General features: G+C 35.0%; 1 protein-coding gene across 4 annotated transcripts in view; it reads left to right on the forward strand.

Annotated features, from left to right (window-relative positions):
• LOC131035391 (BRCT domain-containing protein At4g02110) overlaps nucleotides 1-20,907 on the forward strand; it is an 86,111-nt gene that overhangs the window by 50,721 nt on the left and 14,483 nt on the right. For all 4 annotated transcript variants that reach the window (XM_057967089.2, XM_057967087.2, XM_057967086.2 and 1 more), the window contains exons 6-8: nucleotides 8,672-8,756; nucleotides 8,958-9,024; nucleotides 19,607-19,651. In XM_057967089.2, coding sequence (XP_057823072.2) covers nucleotides 8,672-8,756; nucleotides 8,958-9,024; nucleotides 19,607-19,651 — 197 coding nt within the window. The remainder of the gene's footprint in view (nucleotides 1-8,671; nucleotides 8,757-8,957; nucleotides 9,025-19,606; nucleotides 19,652-20,907) is intronic.

Raw genomic sequence — 20,907 nt, forward strand, 5'->3', positions numbered from 1 at the left:
TATGGAAAATGATCTTGATCAACATCTACACATACACAATACACACACATACACATACACAACACACACACACACACATACACATACACATACACATACACATACACATATATGTATATGTATATGTATACATACATACATATGTATATGTATATGTATACATACATACATATGTATATGTATATGTAGATATACATATAGATGTATGTATATAGATGTGTATGTATAGAGAGATGTATATATTCATATATGTATGTATGCATGTATGTATGTATGTGTATATATATATATATATACATGCGTGCGCGTACACACACGCACACACACACACAGATGTTGATGAAGTTTAACTGGTAATAATTATGGATTATGGTTTTCTTAATTCTCAATCTGTTCCTATGAAAGGTGAGTAGATAAATCTCAGGTCATATTCTTTGCTGATCAGTCTTACTAAATCCTCCTTCCACGATAATGACTGATGGCTTATATGATGGGTCATTATAGTGTATTGGAGGCTTGAGAGGGGGCTCTTGAAATTTCCTTTTTTTTTCCGAAGGCAAGGTTGCCGGATCCAGCTCAGGTTCGGGTTTGGGCAAAATTTTTATCAGGTTGGGTTTGTATATATTAATATATATTATATGTGTATGTATGTATGTACGTATTAATATAAAATATATAATTTATAAATATAATATATGAAATATAAAAATTATTAATATAAATATCAGACAAATGTCATACAGTTGGGATGAATGTTTGAAGCTCTTGCAATATGTGGTTGACCTTGCCAACAATATTAAAAAATTAAAACCCCTTCTCCGAGATGGAAAATGAGAAGCTAAAAAATGCTCAATGCTCTGTGCTAAGCAGCTAAATTCTACAGAGCTTTTCAGGTTAAAATAACAAATGTTTTGAGTTTTCTACCCATATAATGTTCTTATATTTGTTGTGGTCAAATTTCTTGTGTTTGAAGGACAAGTGGGCTTTATCGTTACAAGTCATCAACAGCTATTTGGTTAAATTGATGGAATGGCCAAACCAACAATGTACCTGCCCCGAAACCGGACCTGGTTTGAATCAGATCAGGACCTGAGGTTTGGGGGAAAGGATCTGGTAAAACAGCTCAGGGGCAAGGAAAATAGGCTTGGAGTTGTTTTGTTGTGAAGAATGATTGTGTTTTTGTTACAATATACTTTGCTAGGTTTATAAGTAAGGATTCTGTCTCCACGAAACTTACTTCTTTATTTTTCTAAAGCAGCACTCCTTGCTTTATTCTACTTAAACAACAAAACTACCTGTAGCCTTTCATCGCTTTATTCTATTTTCATAGAATTTTCTCATATTTTTGGTTGTTTATTTCCTTAAAATAGCCTGGCAATATATTCTCAACTTAATTTCCTTGAATAGCTTTATTGGTATCTTATTCTTGGGACAGTTTTAGGTGTTGAATAATTGTTATTGATCTTAAAGGAGAAGCTTTCAGAATCTGATCACTGTCATGAGACATCCTATTGCTGAAGCAAATTGTGATCACGGCCAACTAAATCAGCAAGACATTAGCAAGAAATGAAGGAATCATTTTTAGCACCCAAAAGTAGAGTTTGAACTACATTTAATAGATAAATTTCTATGTGGGCCGACCTAAGTTCCTCTTTGCTGGCTGATTCTAGATAATCTTATTTATTGGGCTGACCCCTTGATATGAGTGCCCATCCTGGGCAAGTAAAATTAAATAAATAAAAAATCCTGGTTTGGCGAACCTCCTTGGAGGAGTTGCCTCACTTTGGGGAGTTGCCTGTCTTAAATGAAGGGGCATTTTGGCATGGTATATATGGAGGGTTGAAAGAGGTAGAGGCAATTTATTTATTGAATGCCCTTCAAATTTTCAGAGCAGATTTAGGAGTAAAAATCAGAATTTGTAGCAGATCTAAAGACAAGGTCATGGCAATCATATGAGCAGAAATAAAAGGTTATTCAGGCAGTTTTGCAAGAAGAATTTGAGCAGATTTATGAGAGCTATTTAAGGTCATTTGTGAGAGATGTTGGAGCGAACTTATGGCAGATATTTGAAAGAGATCTTGAGCAGATTTGGATGGAATTGTAAGCAGATTTGAGAATATATTTTAGAGAAGACCCAAGAAGTTCCCAAACATATTCATAGTATTATCTTGAAGGTTGGTGCCTTCTATCCAAGGAGATTGGGAGTTTGGTGCCTCTCATTCAAGGAGATTGGTGTCTCTTGCTGAGTTGGTGCTCAGTGGTGGAGATTGGTGCCTTCAAATCATCAAGAGAGGATTGGTGTCTCCTGTTTGTTGGAGCGTACAAAATTTGTAAGAAGATTTATACAAGCAATATTTTGCTTTGGTTTTTTCTTGTAAAGGTTTCCATGTAAAATCTTGTGTCTCTTATGTGTTTAAATTTTGTGCTGCGTAATTGTTGCATTCTATGTTATTAATATTGTGCAATTGATATCTTATGGTTCAAGTGTGAAAAAGTAAAAATATGCTTATACTGATTCACCCCCTCTCAGTATAAGCATGCGTGTTTCTTCATTAGGTTTATTGCAAACTCCTTCCTGAATTGGCTGGTGTTCCATCAATGTAAATAATGAAGGATGCTAAAGTATTGCAGATCCCTTTTGAGAGGATCTTTTATGTTTAATCTTTTGATTGCACCATATATCCTATAGGAACCTTGTTTCCTGGCATTCTTATCTATGGTAGTCAGGATTTGTTCGCAAGTTACAAAATGGAATCAATTTTATCTTCCTCATCAAACGGAGGGAAACTTTGTGAATCATCAATAAGACAAATGAAAGGGATCATAATATGTTAGAGTTTGTTTTTTGATGCCTTCTTAAATGTGGTTTGTTTATAAGAAAATCTGATCTAGAATTGCAAATTCCTTTTCCAAGCAGTGTTGGTCAACTTGTGACTTTATCCTGTCCTGAACGGTCTTTGGTTTATCCTTTAGAATCTGCAAGTTCTGTTTATTTCTTTGCTTTTGTTCTTACCCATTGTGGGACCATTCTAAGTGTCTCTTCGTAGAACTTTTTATTGTTAACTTATTTACTTGCGAGTCCCATTGACCACCTTTTAGTCATTTGTTGACATTAATATAAGCTGTTTTCTTTTTTCTTTCTTTGGTGTCTCAAGATATTCTATCTTCAAATGAGGGTGGACTATATCCTTTAACAACCTTGGATGAAATCATACGAATGGAAACCTGATATTTTTTGTTGTCCCAATTTTCTGCAAAAATGTAATTACCAAAGCCATATCTACTGTAAACCAGATACACAAATTTTGCAATTAATACTCCAAGATCTTATTTAAAATTTCCATTTGCCCATTAATTTAAGAGTGATAACTGCTACCGAAGGATAAGGTGGTACTGATTAATTAAAAGAATTTGTTTAATAATAAGTAATGAATTTTGGATCTTGTCACTTGCAAGTTTTTGAGGTAACCCTTGCAACTTAAAAACTCTCCATAAAGATGTTGTCACAGTGAGAAGACTTATAAGTGATATCAATATGAATAAGCTGAACATAGTTGGTTAATTGGTCAACAAGCACACGGATGAAATCCTTACTGTTTATTTTTAGGCAGAGCTGTGATGAAGTCCATGCTATTTAGCTCCCATTTTTTATTGGGAAAGGGCAATGTCTTAAGTAATCCAATAAATTTAACTGTTTTTACTTAGTTTCTTTTGCATTGCACGGAAGGCACTACAAAATTGCAAATCTCTTTCTACAACGCCTTTGCATTTCCTGATTAAGTATATGATTTGAAGAAACCCACAATGATCTGGCCAGTGGAGAAGAGTGGTTTTCAGTTATAACCTTGATCTTAGGTTTTGATTTGGGACTTATAATGACTCTGTTGGTGATATATTTGTTCATTGCATAAGGAATACTTTCTTTCATTGGGCTGTGGCTTATGATGGTATAGTAGTACAACCGATTCATCATTGGCATACCCTGCCTCTATATCTTGCTGCTAGTCTAGAATGACTGCTGAAATTGACTGAACTTTAAGTTTACTGGATCAAGCATAAGCTACTATTTTTGTTACTTTTGCCATACTGAATATCAAAATCATACAGTTGCAATTCGTTCACCACTTTGATTGCTTCTCATTGCGGTCATGTTGGGATATGGAGTATTTCAAACTATTCTGGTCATTTCTAAAGTGAATGTACCACAAACCAAATATTTTTTGAGTTTGGCCAATGCATGCATTACAGCTAGTATCAACATATTATAAATAGAAAATAATCTTTGTTTAAAAAAAAAAATTTTTAGCATATAACTCTTAAAAGAAACAGGTCTACCTTCTTGCATTAAAATTCTTCCAATTCCAAATTTTGAAGCATCATAATTATTTATGAATAGCTAGTATAATTAGGGTGAGCGAAGATAGGAAAAGTACAAGCCATTTCCTTGAAGTCCATAAAAGCTCGATGAACTCAATATGACCATTTAAATCTGTCTTGCTTGGTCAAGTTGCTAAGTGGGAAAGCCAAATGCAAACATAACATGATAAAATGTTTGTTAAAACTACATTCATTGAGCAATGAATGTTTTCAACTAAGATAGTGTCCTTGGTTTAGATCTCCCCTTAATTGTAAAAACTTAAATCATCTATTTTAATTTATGACTCCTTCGCTAGAGATGATATGCCTCAAATATAATAATTCACATACAAAAACACACATGCACTTTTGTGCAAATAATTTATCAATCTTCATTACATTCTAGACAATCTCAAGTTGGGCCAAATATTACTGTAAATTCTTTCTACACACCATGCCATTATTAGAATTCACTAAAACGAGCTTTTGATGTTACAATGGGTTACCTTATACAAAGAAGCTTGGTAATCTATTGCATTGGTGTGTCCAAAAGACATAACTTGGTTTACATATTGTCCATAGTGTGTGCTGAATTCTTGTTTTTATCCTCATAACTCATTTTGATTTGATGGTGACTACATTGGAAATTGACATTAGAGAAAATAATTGCTTTATGGAACTCATCAATCGGCTTATCCAATTTAGGAATAGAAAATCAGTTATTTGTAGCCTTCTTGTGTAAGGAATGACAAATAATAGAAATGCTTGAGAACAATTCTTTTTCCTAATTGATACCATTGGTACAACCATAGTTGGACTACTCGTGACTCGGCTTGACTCGCCAAGACCCTGAGAAAAAAACTCGGCAAAAACTCAGAAAAGCTCGGCGAAAAACTCGGCAACGTAAAAACACGCTTAATTTTAATAAAAAATGCATTTTTTTGCAAAATTTAATGAGAAGATGCATCCAATGAGTCAATAAATGATAACACAAAAGAAACAAGCTGATTCTAGATATATTTAAATGCAAAGTGTCTACAAAATCGCATCCTCATGAGGAATGCTGATGGCTGGAAGCAAAATAGTAAATAGTTTCAAACTTTCAACTCTAAAATGTATAATACCAAGATTTCTTCAATGCTAATTATGTTGTTATATGGAGCCTAATCAGACTCGGAGGTTAAATTTTCCCTACTTCCATCAGTGCAATTTCCCCCTATATTTTTGGATGGGGGTCAAGGGGCATCGCCCCTTGCGGGGTCAAGGGGCAGCCATTCAATTTTTGAAAGAGGTAGAGGCAACTTAATGCTTAATGTGGTGTTTGGCAAAGGACAAAATGGGGGCATCAAAGATTCATCTCTAGGGCATCATTCCAAGGAAGTTTGAAAAACATAAAGGAATTCCAGTTCCAAAGAATGCCAGTTGAAAGACCTCAAGATTCAAGCAAGTATAGATAAGAAGAATTTATGACTATCTTGAATATCCTTTGAAAGTCCAAGATCCCAATTAGGAAAGCACAAGGAGGAAGAATTCTAGTTTTAGACGTTTAAGGAAGGCATTCAAAGTGCTTGAGACCCGTTCAAGTATGAAAGACTTCAAGAATGACAAAATTGTTGACAAGGAAAGATATTCCAAGAAAATGAATTCCCAAGAAAGTACATGGAAGGAAGAAAATGATCAAGGAAAGATAATTTCAGAAAAGTTAGTCAAAGTTAGAACTTTGATCACAAAATGATGCAAAATGGAATATTCCTCGTGATGAGTCACTAGGTCCACATGGTGTCCAACATGTTGACGTGGTGCCCCATCATCTCCTCCGACCAATGACATGTTTCCAAACAGTCATGACCAAATTCAATGCATTTGCCGCCAAGGAGAGGGATAGTGGGCGTGCTATTTTGGACGAGAATCTATTAAATGCTTGATGGAGTGGCAGTTCATTTAATGCATAATGGGCGCCTCATTTGCAGTGGTGGGCCATTAAATATATGATGGGTGTGATGGCTTATTAATTGACAAGCCCACTACATGGAACCAAAAAGGGTTCATTTTGGTCAAAACCCTAATTAGGGTTTGTATGGTGTAATCTTGGCCCTTGATTTCAAATCAATCTTGGTCGTTCATTTGTGGGAGGATCTCTATAAAAGGCCTTGCCTTCTCATTTGTAATTCATTAGATAGTTAGCTCATTAGTTCAAGTAGAGAGCTCTTGCTCCTTAGAGTAGAAGTAGAGTTGGAGAAGGAGAAGACATTGTTGTAAGACTTGGAGAAATAAAATTTGATTTCATTGAAGATATGGTGGATTCATGTTTATTTCAACTTGTTGCATGGTGTTCTTCCAATTTCTCAAATGTTAGATAAAGTGCTTTGACTTCAATGGAGAATGTAATGGTGTTTGATGAATTTCCATGGTTCATACTTTTTGCATCTTGTTGATTATAAGTTGTACTGTACAGTTAGCCTAAACCACTAAATTCGTGCTAAGTTCGATTGTGGATAGTTATTTGGATTGTGCCGTTTTGGGTATTCAAATGCACTTTTCTCAATGTGAAAATCCTTGAGCATCCTTGGAAGATTGCACTAGTTCTTGTGGAGTTGTAGTTGATCTTGTCAAAGTAGAACTTGGTTTATTTGGGTTTCGTCCATTAGAGCAGTATCCATTGATATCATTGTCCTTAGGAGTAGATTTAGATCCTTCTAACCCTTTCCCCTTTTAATTTCAGTTCATTTGAAGCAGAAGCATCACAAAATTGCTATATTTGATGATAAAGTTCCAACCATAGCATTGAGAAGTGAAAGAATGATCCAAACGTAAGTCCCTTTGTGTTACCAGCATATCACATCAAGCCAAACGAGCTCATATCCAACATAAAGTCTCATGTTCACAGTAGGAACCTTGGAGTCGCCTCTATGATCTTCGCAATCTTAGCATACGAGGGGTCTATGCTCAAGAGAGTATATAGTGCCCTTTGGAAACTTTATTCTGTGTAGGTATGGTCACAAAACACCAATTAACAAGACCCATAGCAAACCTAGGTGCCTAGGCATGACCCTAGCCATACTCAAATTGTATCCGTGCTAGGATCTAGGCTTTACCAGCAATACTTGGTAACATAGGTATAAAGCACACAACATAGGTATTGAACTTAGTCCTTGTAAGGAAGAATAATGAGATTTTGTGTAGACTCTATGGACCTTAACAAAACTTATACAAAAAGACCTCTACCCTCTACCATTCAGATTTGAAAGATTTTCTTTGTTAGATATTTTCTTCAAAGAAACTAGGTATGGGTAAAGGATGTGGATTAGCATAAAACAACCTTCGCTACAAAATGGTGAACTTTCGCCTATCAAAATATTTCCCTTTAGATTGTTTTATGTTGGTGCAAATTTTCAAAAAGGTATGGACATCGTTTGTTTGCTTAAAGAAGGTATTCAAACATTGCCAATAACTTGACATATGCTTGAATCACAGGAAGTGTATTTTCAATGTTATATAAGGAAAGCTACTAGGATATTTGGTGCCTAAAGGAGGCGTCATTTGAGTCTAAGCCATCCTTGACCTACAACTTCCCCAAACAAAAAGGCCTTGTAGGAATGCTTCTAACATATCAACTTTATCATGAAATTTATATCTTTGTAGGAATTACAAGACCTCTTACCTTGATGATGAAAAAGGGTAAATTCCTTAAGTGGACAAAGGAAGGAAAGAGAGCCTTTGAGAACATCAAGCAAGCCATAGTGGAGGCTCTAGTGCTAATTAACCCAAGCTTTGATAAAAATTCTTTATATATTCATTATTTATTCAAGGTATTGCCATTCATAAGTGTAGATCTTATATTCCCTCCAAGAGGTGCCTTCGCTTATAGCCATTACCTTCCTCAAACCTAACTTTTTTGGTAACGGGTCTTCCTTTCACATGAAAACTTGAAATGTCTATAATGCATGGTAATATTGTTTTGTTGTGTTGATTGTTTATCCTTGTTTGGTTTCCCCCTTGATTATATTATTCGAAATGGGTATTTAATGGTATAAGTAGCTTGATGTAGTTAATATTATGATTATCTTTTAATTTATCTATTGTTTCCAAGCTATTTTTTCTGTCAAGATCTGATGGTGGTACTAAACATGGGGTGATATTGTACTTAAAGTCCCAAGCCTTCATTAAGTAGTCATATGTTTATTTTTTAAGACAATTTTGGGTTCATATTGGTTCAAATTAGCTTTATGTATGTTGTGTTTGGGAACATGGCATTGTAAGATTTAAGCACTATTTGATGAAGTCTATGCTATTATTCATATGTTTGATTGTGCAGCGAATGGTGGAAATGATGGGAGCACGATTTACAAAGCCATTGATTGCGAAAGAAGTAACTCACCTTATATGCTACAAGTTTGAAGGTGATATTTATGTAAAGTGTCGTCTATTTATTAATTAGCAAACAAGTTTTATACCATTAGTACATCATATGTCATTTGGTATTTTCATCCCTTTCTCTACTCGTTTGACCCCAACATTCTTTGGGATTTAAGTTTACCTTTCCTTTGGCTTTGTAGCAATATTAGTGTGTTTAAATACACTTGTTTGTCTTCGTTTTGTAGGTGATAAATATAAACTTGCTAAACAAATGGGACTAAAGCTCATAAATCATCGTTGGCTTGAAGATTGGTAGGTCCATGCATTATGTCTTTACTGCAGATCATATAAACAAACATAATGATTATTGAGTATATTTAGCATTTTCTTGATAGTCTATTGTGTGTCATCTAAGTTGCCAATTTTGGTTTGGATCTTGGTTTTGCTTTGTCAATTCGGTAAACAAAACCATGATAAACAAAACCCTATAAAGCATTTTTTTAATACTAAGACACTTACAATTTCTGAAACTTAAATATCATATAATAAACAAAACCATGATAAACTTGAATGCCATTTAAAACATAAATGATAATTATTATACAATTTTCATTATTCAAATTTCAAGTTCAATGTTAAAATACTAATGTCAAATTCAACAACCAAGTTTCAATGTCATAAGAGTCTTCAAAAACATAATCATCATTGACATTGATAGGAATATTTGAGGAGTTGGAAGCAATGCCATTGCCACTCACACTAAAAAATTGTTCGCTATTACACTCCTAAAAAATGCAACATGTTGGGAAGTGGAAGCATCCAAGTCAATATACTTTAATTCAATGTCCCACAACCTTGTGTTCCCTTGTAGCTGTTTTGTTTGTGCGAAAGGAGGTGCAAGTTAGAATTCACATATGTTGTGTCCTTTGTCTTTTTTGAGTGGAATCCATTGCATTTTATTAAATGGATGAAAGTGTATGTGCTTCAATCTCTCTTAGATGCAAGTGAACTTGCAACCTCTTAAGACAAAGTTAGAGTTAGAGTTATAAAAATAAAAATAGAAGAATATTAGAAATGAACTTGAAACATTTATATTTTCTTTATAAAACTTATTTGTGATAAAACTTTGATCGCAAGAGGTCGTAGATGTTGAAATTGTTGGCCATGGAAATACCACCAACTGTGATTTATATTTTCTTAAGAGTTTGAGTATTGTATGCAATGTCTCCTTTCTAAATCACCTTATGTTTTGCTCTAGTTTGACAAATTCAAATAAGACAAAGAATATAATATAGTTAGAGATGTAATTCTCACCCAAGAATAAGAGAGGATAAATCCTTCTTGGAAATCTGCAATCAAGTTAGATAAACATTGCAGATATAATTGTTGGATTAGTTGTCATTGATGTCAAAGGGAATCAGAAGGTAGCAATCTATATAGTTAAAAGGAGTGACTCCAATAACCAGCTTGATTAATATATGAGCAGCTTATAGTATGCAGTGATTGACAGATCAAACAACAAGGCTCCAGACATTGAAGGATGCTGCAGGTTTGACAAGTTGAGTGCAAGTTCAAGTGGAGATCTTTCCCAGGTGAAAGAGACATTGACTAATATGAGACAATGCTTGTCTATTGTTGGTGAAGAATCAGAGTTTGCTAATATAAAATGACAGTCTGAGTTGGTACAGCCTCGATTCGTGGTTGATACTGCCTAAAGTCTACGGCACATCCTTATTCATATCGGCCATTATTATACATGATACCCATGAAGACTTTACATTTCCCGTAGAATTTTGTTATGGCCAAAGCAACAAATTATTTACATCAGTAACAATCAATGACTCTGGACAGAGAATAGACGGTGACTATATGCCATAAAGTGGCGGCTTGGTAAACAATCTAATACAGTGTCTAAAGTAGTAATGACAGCATATGATAATGAGAGGATATAAGAAGTGATTTAGAAGTATATGGACAGCGACTAAAGTCTTAGTGGCAACATTATATATGCAGCGACTGAAGGGAGCTTAAAATATCTGATTTGTTTGTGGCAACATGGATGTTAATGGTAGCCGACTTATAAAGCAGCGAACTGTTAAGTATATACAACGATCTTCATCCATAATCGAAATCTGAAAGTGAGAAATAGGCAGTGATCAATCTACAGTGATGTTTGAACAGAATCATAGACGGGAGAGAACTCATTAGCGTGAAGTATATGCAATGATAATGGGCAGCGATCAAGGACAAATGATGCAGCGTTTTTAATGATAAATAAAAATTTGGATGCAGCGATCTTTGTATGATGTAATTCAACCATATGTAGCAGCAATTAAAGTTTTAAATATGAAACAATCATCATAATATTAAAGACGGCAATCTGTATAAAGAAAATTAAGGTGGTGATCAGATATTTACATAACATCAGCAATCAGTATGATCGACTAAAGACTTACAACCAATGTCAAGATGATTACAGCGACTTAAGTATAATGGCTCGATCACAGATTGCATGTCTAGCGATTGATAATCAGTGGTTTGATTAAGATGATATGGTCAGCGAAAGAGTAATTGTCATTGATGGAAGTAGATTAATATCAGCGACAATGACCATTCTAAGGAAGTTAAAATAAATGAAAATAATGTCGACTCCTTATGGTTGATATGATCTTGGTTGTGGAAAATAATATAAGAGCTTGTGAAAAGAATGAAATGAATACAGAAATAAGTGCGATCATATTCAAGATGAGGTGGTGTGCCCAGTGAGGGACCCATAGCTGTTACCCTCCTTGCATTCCTTTCCTCACCCTATCATGATTGATTATTGCAAATAGAGAATCATATAATTGCTCATAATATTATTAAATGCATAGATATATATGTTATATCAGTATATATTGAATCATACATTCATATCTGTATACAACTGATATAGAAATATACATTCACATCTGCGTACAACTGATATAGATATATACATTCACATCTGCATACAACTGATATAGATATAGAAATATATCTATGTTAAATAACTATATCTGCATACGACAAGAAATTAATATGTCACTGCCCAGATCAGGTCTACTGCATATGAGAGATTCTGCTATTTTTCTGATCTGATCTGCTTCTGCCATTCATGGGGATATATGCTGTTTGATTCCTCCACTTAACTTGTTTATATAGCCCAAAACACCCCTTCGCCCAAAGGAGGTGACTTCTCTTAAGAGGGTCAGCCTTGCAACAGATTTAATTTAATTTTATCCTTTCCAAATGTGGCATTCCACCTAGGCAGGTTGGCCAGCACCAAGGGTGTTGTCTTTTCTTCCAAGAGACTAGGGTCGGCCTATTAAATGCAAAATTGTTTATTTTTATTTTTTGATTTCCTAAGTGGGGCATTTCCTCAAGGAGTCAGCCAGTAAATTGATTTGTTTTAGATGGCGCATGACATTGTAATATACAAAATCAGTTAACTAACTTTTGACTACATAAATCATGATCAAGGAAAAGTTTATAGAACATTGCTTTGTACCTTTCGGTAGCTTTGGAATCTCTATATAGGACAATCCTCATTGACACATAAAGAACTTCAATGCTATAGTATTTTGGATTCAATGTGATGGTTAGCAGACATAGTGGAGTGGTAATTGTGTTTTATCCTTCAATGATTTTGAGCACTTGTTTGTAGAAAGTTTCTTAAAATTTTTACTCTTTCATTTATGATGCTCTTCATTTTTTCAATTGTTGAGTTGATGCAAAAATACATTCTCTAAGCAAGCTTTGTGCATGCTGGTATAGTTAATTATACTCAAAATGATTTCAATGAAACTAAGTAGATATTCCACATAATCCCACCAAGAGTCATCTAGGATCATCTATCTAATATTTGTTGCTTTCAAGTGTTGGCTTGCCTCCCTAAGAATCAAGTTTCGTTAATGACTATTAGAACATGATGTTATTAGGGGTCATACCATTATAACATATGTGCATTGTTTTAATATAAGGTTATAAAACCTTATATACATATTATATGCTTTATTAAGCATATTTCATTTAACATAATTATACCGTAATAACTATTAGATTATTGATTATTTGTTAATCGTAGTTTCAAATAGGTGTGACTAATACTCCTTTAGATATTTTGCCACCCCTTCTATATTTAAGAAGGCTCTCTCTTTAGAGTTTGTAAGGATTGGACTTTTTGCACAAGACTATGAAAGCCATGTGGAAGTGAGGGAAAATGATATCCTCAGGTTCTCTCTATATTTATATAGACAGTTTTTGTGAGCATTTTTTATATTAAAATGATGGTTTATGGGGATTTTCACTTGAAAGGGTTTTCCCCATTTATGTATTTGATTTGTGGCTTGTAATCTTCATTTTATACTTTATGTAATGTTTGATAATTTATGATTTTAATTATTTTTATCAATGAACATTTAGGAAGTGTCTCCCAAAACCTTCACAAGTTACCTTAAGATAATTGTGTTGGAAGTGAAATGAATCCTAACAATCTATTCAAAAATTCGAATATCTTTGGACTTTGCATGCACCTTTGTGATCCAATCAATTTTGTTGCCAATATTTTGTAGTATAAAGTTGATAAAGTGGGTGACATTAGGTGCCCAAAAGATGTGTAAATAATGTTCCAAAATCAACAAACCAACTGCTCTACAATTCTTTGCATTGTTTGTTATGAATTGAACAATGTCATGAGGCACCACTTCCTTATAGTTAATATGTGAGAGTGTTAGCAATAAATTAGCCATCTTTCACCTCCCCTTCACAATTCATGATTTTCAAAAATGTTGTCCTTTTGATGAACACTACAATCAAGGGCCAATTTTTAGCATCCTTCCATCCATTAGAAATGATGAGCCTTCTTTCCTCATCCTGTTAATTCCTTGTGGGATTTAATGAATTTTTTACAAGCTTGACCTCCTTTTCCTATAGTAAATCATATACCTTCTCATAGCCTAGGATCGTGTATCCTTTAGGAACCTTGTTATTTTTTCTTACCACTTTTTGGCAATATGGTAAGCGAACAACAATGAAAGCCAACCCATTTGCATAGATACATCTTGCTATATTTTGATCAGCAACCTCCTGATATGCTTTTTTAAATGCCATTTCCAATGGTCCCTATGGTCTCTTATTTGTAAGACGATGTTCTTTCAGGATGGCCAAAAAATGGGTGGCTCTCTATCACAACATTAGGATGAGATGGGGGTAGAGGGGAATACATTCTTTGAGATCTTTTCTTTGGTAAAGGATGATTTATTCTATGGTTTTTTGCTTCATCTACTTACTCTTTCTCATGAATATATTCTATTAGTTGTTGTGATGGCACAATGCACGACTCTTTTCAATGCAAGGTTTGATGTCTTTTCTAGGAATGCCACACAAATGGACTTTCATTGGAATATATGAGCTTGAATACTTGACACCACACTTTTGTAAATCCAAATATAGCTCCCACCAATTGGAACTAGCTTTATCATATCAACATATTTCTAAAGAGGATAATTTGAATTTGTTTTGAAGCAAGATCAGCCCATGGAGCTAGAATTAGCTGCCAAGCTCAATAAACAGCACACTCAAAACAAATGAAGACCGTATATATAGACACACACATACCTAACTCATTTAATATTTTAAGCATAGTTTTATGCTCATAGAAGAATAGAAATAAATTAGAACTTGAAAACAAAACAACAGTGTTCATTTGTAAAACAAAATGTGGTAAAGAAAAAAAACTTAATTCTTTTCCAACAATCTTCTTGTGATCATTTTGGTAGTGAATGGGCTCTTGCACATGCATAGAAATAGTAATGCAACTGCTGTGGAACCCTAACTCATTTAATAATTTAACTATAGTGTTACGTTCATAGAAAAACGAAAATAAACTTATAAGTTGAAATCAAAACAAGAGAGTTCGTTTGTAAAACAAGGTGTAGTAAAGATAAAAACTTCAACTCTTTCCAAAAATCTTATTTTGTGACCTCCTTGGTAGTGAATGGGCTCTTGCATATGCATAGGAATAGTAATGCAACTGCTTTGGAACCTAATGACAAGCAAGAATGAAAGATCAGCGAAAAGGAAAGGTTTTTGTTTTTTGCAATCAAAATGAGGTAGAATGAGTTTGTTGTGGTTCCTTTTGGGTTTTCTTGGGTTCATTCGAGACAAATCCATAGTCCTTAAGCTACCCCTTATGCAAATTTGCAGGTGTATCGACTCAGTTCGAGCTAGATTTGGATATGGGGGCAAATAATAGCAAACCAGCAACATGATTTGTCTTTGGGTTGTGTTGACGTGTATTTTGTACACAATCATACACAGAATAAAATACCTAAAGGCATCTTATCCTCTCTTGAGAAAATAGTCTCTAACTGCTGAAGATTCGCGTAAAGGATCAGTTAGGTAGACTCCAAGGTTCTTTTAGTGGGGTCTCCACGTGTGGACAAGCTCCAGTGGTATGATGTGATTTGCTGGAATCACAAGGGGACTTACATTGAACTTCCGATCTGCTTTGCTGGACACAGGCTCTTACTGACTTAGATTAAAAAATGGAAAAAGGATAAGGGCGAAGAGAGGATCTAATCCTAATACTAAGAATGTAGGAGCAATGACTTGACCTTTTGATGAAACTCTAACTAGATCTTGTTTTGACATCAATGGAACATCTACGCAAGGCTAGTGCGATCTTCTAGGGAAGCTTTATGATGTTCAAATCATCACCGCAGGCATAGATACCATCCAAGTTGATGCATATCAATGAAGAGGCAACAAATTGAAATTGAGCTTAGGCTGAATGATCCAGTTGACTACGCAAGGCAAGTCTGCAATCAACAAACTGCTAGTAGTATGGATGTACGAATTCCACCATTAATCAATCACATTTCCTCCATTCATCTAATCATCTACCATCTAAGATTGAAGACTTCAACAAGAAACCATGCAAATTGCAAGAAAACGACATATTTCACCATTACTTCAATGAAAATGGAGTTTGTTTACAATCAATGGCAACAATTTCTTGCCTTGTCCTCCTATTCTACTCTAATTGCTATTCTATCAACTATATTCTAACTCTTCCAACTATTTACAACTCTCTCTAATCATCTAAAAATTCCCTTTTTTACAAAATGAAATGCCTGGGCTTATATAGTGCCCACAATACAATTTGATGGCTTAGATCAATTCAAGATCAATGGCCAAGATTTTACAATGAAAACCCTAATTAGGGTTTGTTACAACCATTACATAACATTTAATGCTTGACCAATGATAAAATTGTATTGCTTGGACACATGTCCCTTTTAGAAAAATCGACCAATGGATAGCCGGGGTAGGTACATCGAAGTTTGTGCCACCTTCCATGAGTTAAGTACATTGAATCTGGACATGCTGAGGTGGACTTCACTGACTGGAGGAGTGATGACTGGGATGCCACCTCATCTGACACTTGAAGCTTGCTAGATATTCAATTTGATGTCGTTGAGAGGCTATCTTTAATTAACTCTTGTTCTAACTCCTTTTGTCCTTGATGTGCAGGATGATGTACCTCGCCTTGGAACGCTGGATTGGAAGAGGTCACCCTCGTCTTGGCTTGATCGTCCTGGCGAAGACCGTCCTGGCGAAGACCGTCCTTGATCCGGCTTGATTTTCCTTGAAGAGACCTCCATTTGACGCCTACACAACATTTCAAAATTAGTAACATGATTTTGCAATACATAACATAAATTAGAGAGCAATTTTTTAGGAAACTTAATGATAAGTCCTTTATTAATCATTTCCTAAAAACGACTCTTGAGCTAGGAATTCAAAATTTCAAAATTTCAAAATCTAAGCTATGACGATTAACAATCAAAATCAAAACAATAAATCCATATCGCCATACCTCACTAGAGAGCTAACTCTAGAATGCAAAATGAGGAATTTGCCTAGGCAAAAATCAAAATTCGATAGTCTTGATGTGATCTTCAAAAGAACGTTCCTCTTATCAACTTCGCCACCCTTCAAGTCTTGGACGTGATTTCCTCTTCAAGTTAGCAATTTCGCCATCTTTGATATGTCTTTGACGCCCTAGGCAACTTCGCTCAAATGGAAACTTCAAGTTCGCCTCTCCTTTGGATAGTAGTTTCGCACCACCTTTGATTGAATTCGCTCCTCTTCTTGAATGATAATTTCGCCCTTCCTTTGTATGAAATTCGCTCCTCTTTTGCCTTCTCCAAGTTGCATATGAGAGATGATAAATGATGATGTGAAAATGAAATAAACACCTTCCTTTATAGGCGCTCACCTTCATATTGACCTTAGGCCGACTTTTTGCAAAATATAGCAATTTCAAACGATTTTTAAATAAATAATAAAGGCCGACCTTGACAAAATAAACCCAAGCGCTCCCTTTTGATTTTTATTAAATTAATAATTAATTATTAAATGCCTTTATTTTTAATTAATAAATTTCGATTTTTTTACAAAGGCAAAAAAAATAATTAATAAATACATACCATGCGCTATTTAAATGCTTTTAATTAAATATCGATTTTTTTCTAGCATTTAAATAAATTTAAAAAATGTTTGTTTAGCGCCCAAAAATGAAAAAGTGGGAAGATACGTACCTCATCGCCCTGGTCCCTGACTGAGGGACAGGAGCGATTTTGCTCTTGTGGGCCTCATTTCACTTCATCACCTTCGAAAATTATATTCAACGGATTCGCAATGCCTCCTTTCATTCATTCATGCCTTGAGATCGGTTGAAATTTGGCGAGAAAATCATCTACAACAAAAATCGCTCTGGTCCCTTCCTGAGGGACAGGAGCGAACTTAAGCATTTTGGTCCTTTGTTGACGTTTGATAATCTTCAATTTGTCTTCAACGGGTTCGATTGACCTCCTTTCTTGCCTTCGAACATAAAATTTGCTTGATCTTTGCCTAGATCGTACCTTATGAAGAATTTCGCTCTGGTCCTTCAGTGAGGGACAGGAGCGAATTTGACCCTCTAGGCAAAACTTCATCATCTCATTGTTTTTGATCAAGTCTGGATGCTCTATCATGCTCATTTCGTCCTTCACCATGCCTTTGATGTCTCGATTCGTCCGAACAAGGTCAGGAATGGCTCAACTAATCATTTTCGCTCTGGTCCCTTGGTGAGGGACACGAGCGATTCGCCTTGGTCCCTTGGAGAGGGACACGAGCGCATTTCGCTCTGGACCCTTGGAGAAGGACACGAGCGAAATTTGACTTTTCGCACTCTCAATCAGGACAATTTTAATGGAATATAACATTTAAGTATAAGTGACATTTCCTTCTATGTTTCTTCTTTCTTATACTTTAAGTTATATTCCATATATACTTTCAGGATGTTTGAGAGTGGTTTCAGACCTCCAGGAGTTATATTGCAAAATCTAGTTTTTGGAGGTTTTTTCAGTTTCCAGACTTAGCCAAATTTCAGGATCAGGGCCTCACTCAAGCCGGACTTGCTACCCTGTTGATCTCCCCGACAGCACTTCAAGTTATATTCATTTGATAAAATGTACCTCTTTGGACCTTCTCACATCGTCAAGACGTTAAAATCTTGCAAGGACAAAGCAAAATTGGATTTGTAGCTCCGGTCCTTCACTGAGGGACAGGAGCGATTTAGGCAATTAGCATTGTTAGGGACGTCCCAAAAATCTTCAATTTATATTCAACGCATTTATCTCATGTTTTTCCTTGTTTTTGAACGTAAACTTGCCTTGACCTTTGTCTGGATTTTGCAAAATGAAGGAAATCGCTCTGGTCCCTGGGAGAGGGACGAGAGCTACAAGGTACCTCGCCCTGGTCCCTTGGAGAGGGACAGGAGCGATATGGTCAATATAGGTCATTCTCCTTCGTTTTTGCATATCAAATTATATTCATTTGGCAAAGTATCTTCCTTCGGACGTCCTCAAATCATTAAACTTTCAAAATCTTGCAAGGACAAGACGAAATTTGAATTGTAGCTCCGGTCCTTCACTGAGGGACAGGAGCGATTTTCCTTCTGGAGGCCTTTCTGTGCTCATGAAAATCTTCAATTTATATTCAATGAAAAGATCTCGTCGTTCTTCATCACTTCAAACGTAAAATTTGTCTGGACTCTGCAAGGATGATGAGATATTTGAAATTGAGCTCCTGTCCTTCACTGAGGGACAGGAGCGATTTTGCTCCTACAGGCCAAAATATCATGATTTTACACATTTTATCACTTCACAAGGCGAAAACAAATCATTTGAAATGCCTAGGATCAAAATTCAAAAAAGTCAAAATTTGGTCAAAAATATTCAATTGGACAAAAATTCACATTTCATCTTCAACACTTAGACAAATTTAAGCTCTGCATCAACATTCCAATTGAAAATTAGACCATTCTGGCGAATTCATTTCATTCAAAATTTGCATTCTAGAAAAGGAAACTCAAAAAGCTCCCAAAACCGACTGGATTCTGGCCTGAAAAGACGGTAATTTAAAACCCTAAGGCTTGACCCTAAATCCAGACAACTAACAAACTAACAAAACCCTAGAAAAAGCAAAGCGAAAACGAGCAAAACGAGCAAAAAACATGGGTCCCCATTTGCAATGGGGCGATGTGTGAAAACGTCACAACAGGTTGGCATATAGCATTGAGATTAATATATGCATATGATGCCATTTCAATTGGTTTATTGCTAGACAATAATCATTAATTTGATGTTTGGTGATAGCATATGTCGTGTTTGTCATTGTCTTTGTAAATGTTAATGTTTGCTCCTGTTAGATTTTTTTTGGGGATTTTTTTAATTGTCTACTAGCTGGTAGTTAATTGTTTGACTTGAATTCCTCAATGGTGGTATTGCCATTTTCGAGTTCCTTAAATTTTCCATCAATTTTGCAGCTTGGATGCTTGGACATTGCTTCCTGAAGACAACTATCAGAAAAGGTACATCTTGTCATCATTTAAATGTAGAGATCATTCCACTTTTCTGTTCATTGTATTCAACATGAAGTTTTTGCCTTGTTTTTGTCATTCATGATCTAAATATGTTGAACAAGTCTTTAGAATTTTAAACTAACAAATTTCTACATGAATATCTTGGAAGATGTCTAGTGATTGTCTTTTATCAAAAAGATAGTAATATGTGAAAATAAGATATCCACCTGAATAGTTTTGAAGATGTCTCTAAAGATTGAGTTATTAATTGGGAAGGAATATGGCCTCAATTTTGTTTGAAGTTTTAGATTTAGTCTTTGCAAATTTAATCTAGTTACATTGAGATGGGATCTCTACTTGATATGTTCTAATTATGTAACAACAAGGTGTCTACTTGAATATATCAGAACATGGCTGTTAAGATTGAGTGTTTAATTTGGAAAAAATATGGTCTCAATTATGTTAAGTTCCACATCTGATGCTCAGTACTCGTTTTTTTGTCATTAGCTATTGGACTTCCATGTGTTTTTATCTAAGTAGCTGGTTCATTCAGGTTTGCAGGTTTGATATACATTGTTGGCAAATGTTTTTGGAGGCTAGGATTTTCTATACAGAAACATATGAATTAATAAATATTTACATATTTGCAGCCTAAAAGCAGGAATTAAGTTCAGATTACCCCATAACATGCTATCATAATGGCATAAACAAAACAACCATAAAAAGTAAAAATGCGTAATAAATATTAATTAGACAAACTTGAATGTTCTGATAAACATTCATTGTTCAATATTAAAATAATAATGTCAAAGACTTATGGCGTGAATTAAGGAATGTTGTTGCTCCCTTGTAACCATAGTAGAGACTAAAGTCCATTTTAATTTATTAGAAAAAACTAGTCAAATAAAAAATGGGTGAAGTTTGTTTGGCTATGTTGCCAAGAATATGCCTTGCATAATGTTTATTCCTTTCACTAATTGCTCTTTCAAAGATGAAAAGGGTATGTGCAGGAGAAACCCAAAGGGTATACATTTAAATGAAGCAGATCTCATTCTTTATTGTATTAGTTCGCCTAAAATTTGTACGGCAAAATTGTTAAGAGTTTTAGGTTTTTCTGTTTTGTTGGAGACTCTCCTTTTTCCCCAATGGCGATGTTTGTGTAGTTGTTGAAGTTGTGAAATAGGTAGGGGAGTGCAACACAATGGATGAGCTCCTGAGGGCATGTCCAACACTTGCTTTGGGAGCTGACCATTCAAGCTAGAGAC

The sequence above is a fragment of the Cryptomeria japonica genome, chromosome 2 (genome assembly GCF_030272615.1).
Source record: "Cryptomeria japonica chromosome 2, Sugi_1.0, whole genome shotgun sequence".
Classification (NCBI taxonomy): domain Eukaryota; kingdom Viridiplantae; phylum Streptophyta; class Pinopsida; order Cupressales; family Cupressaceae; genus Cryptomeria; species Cryptomeria japonica.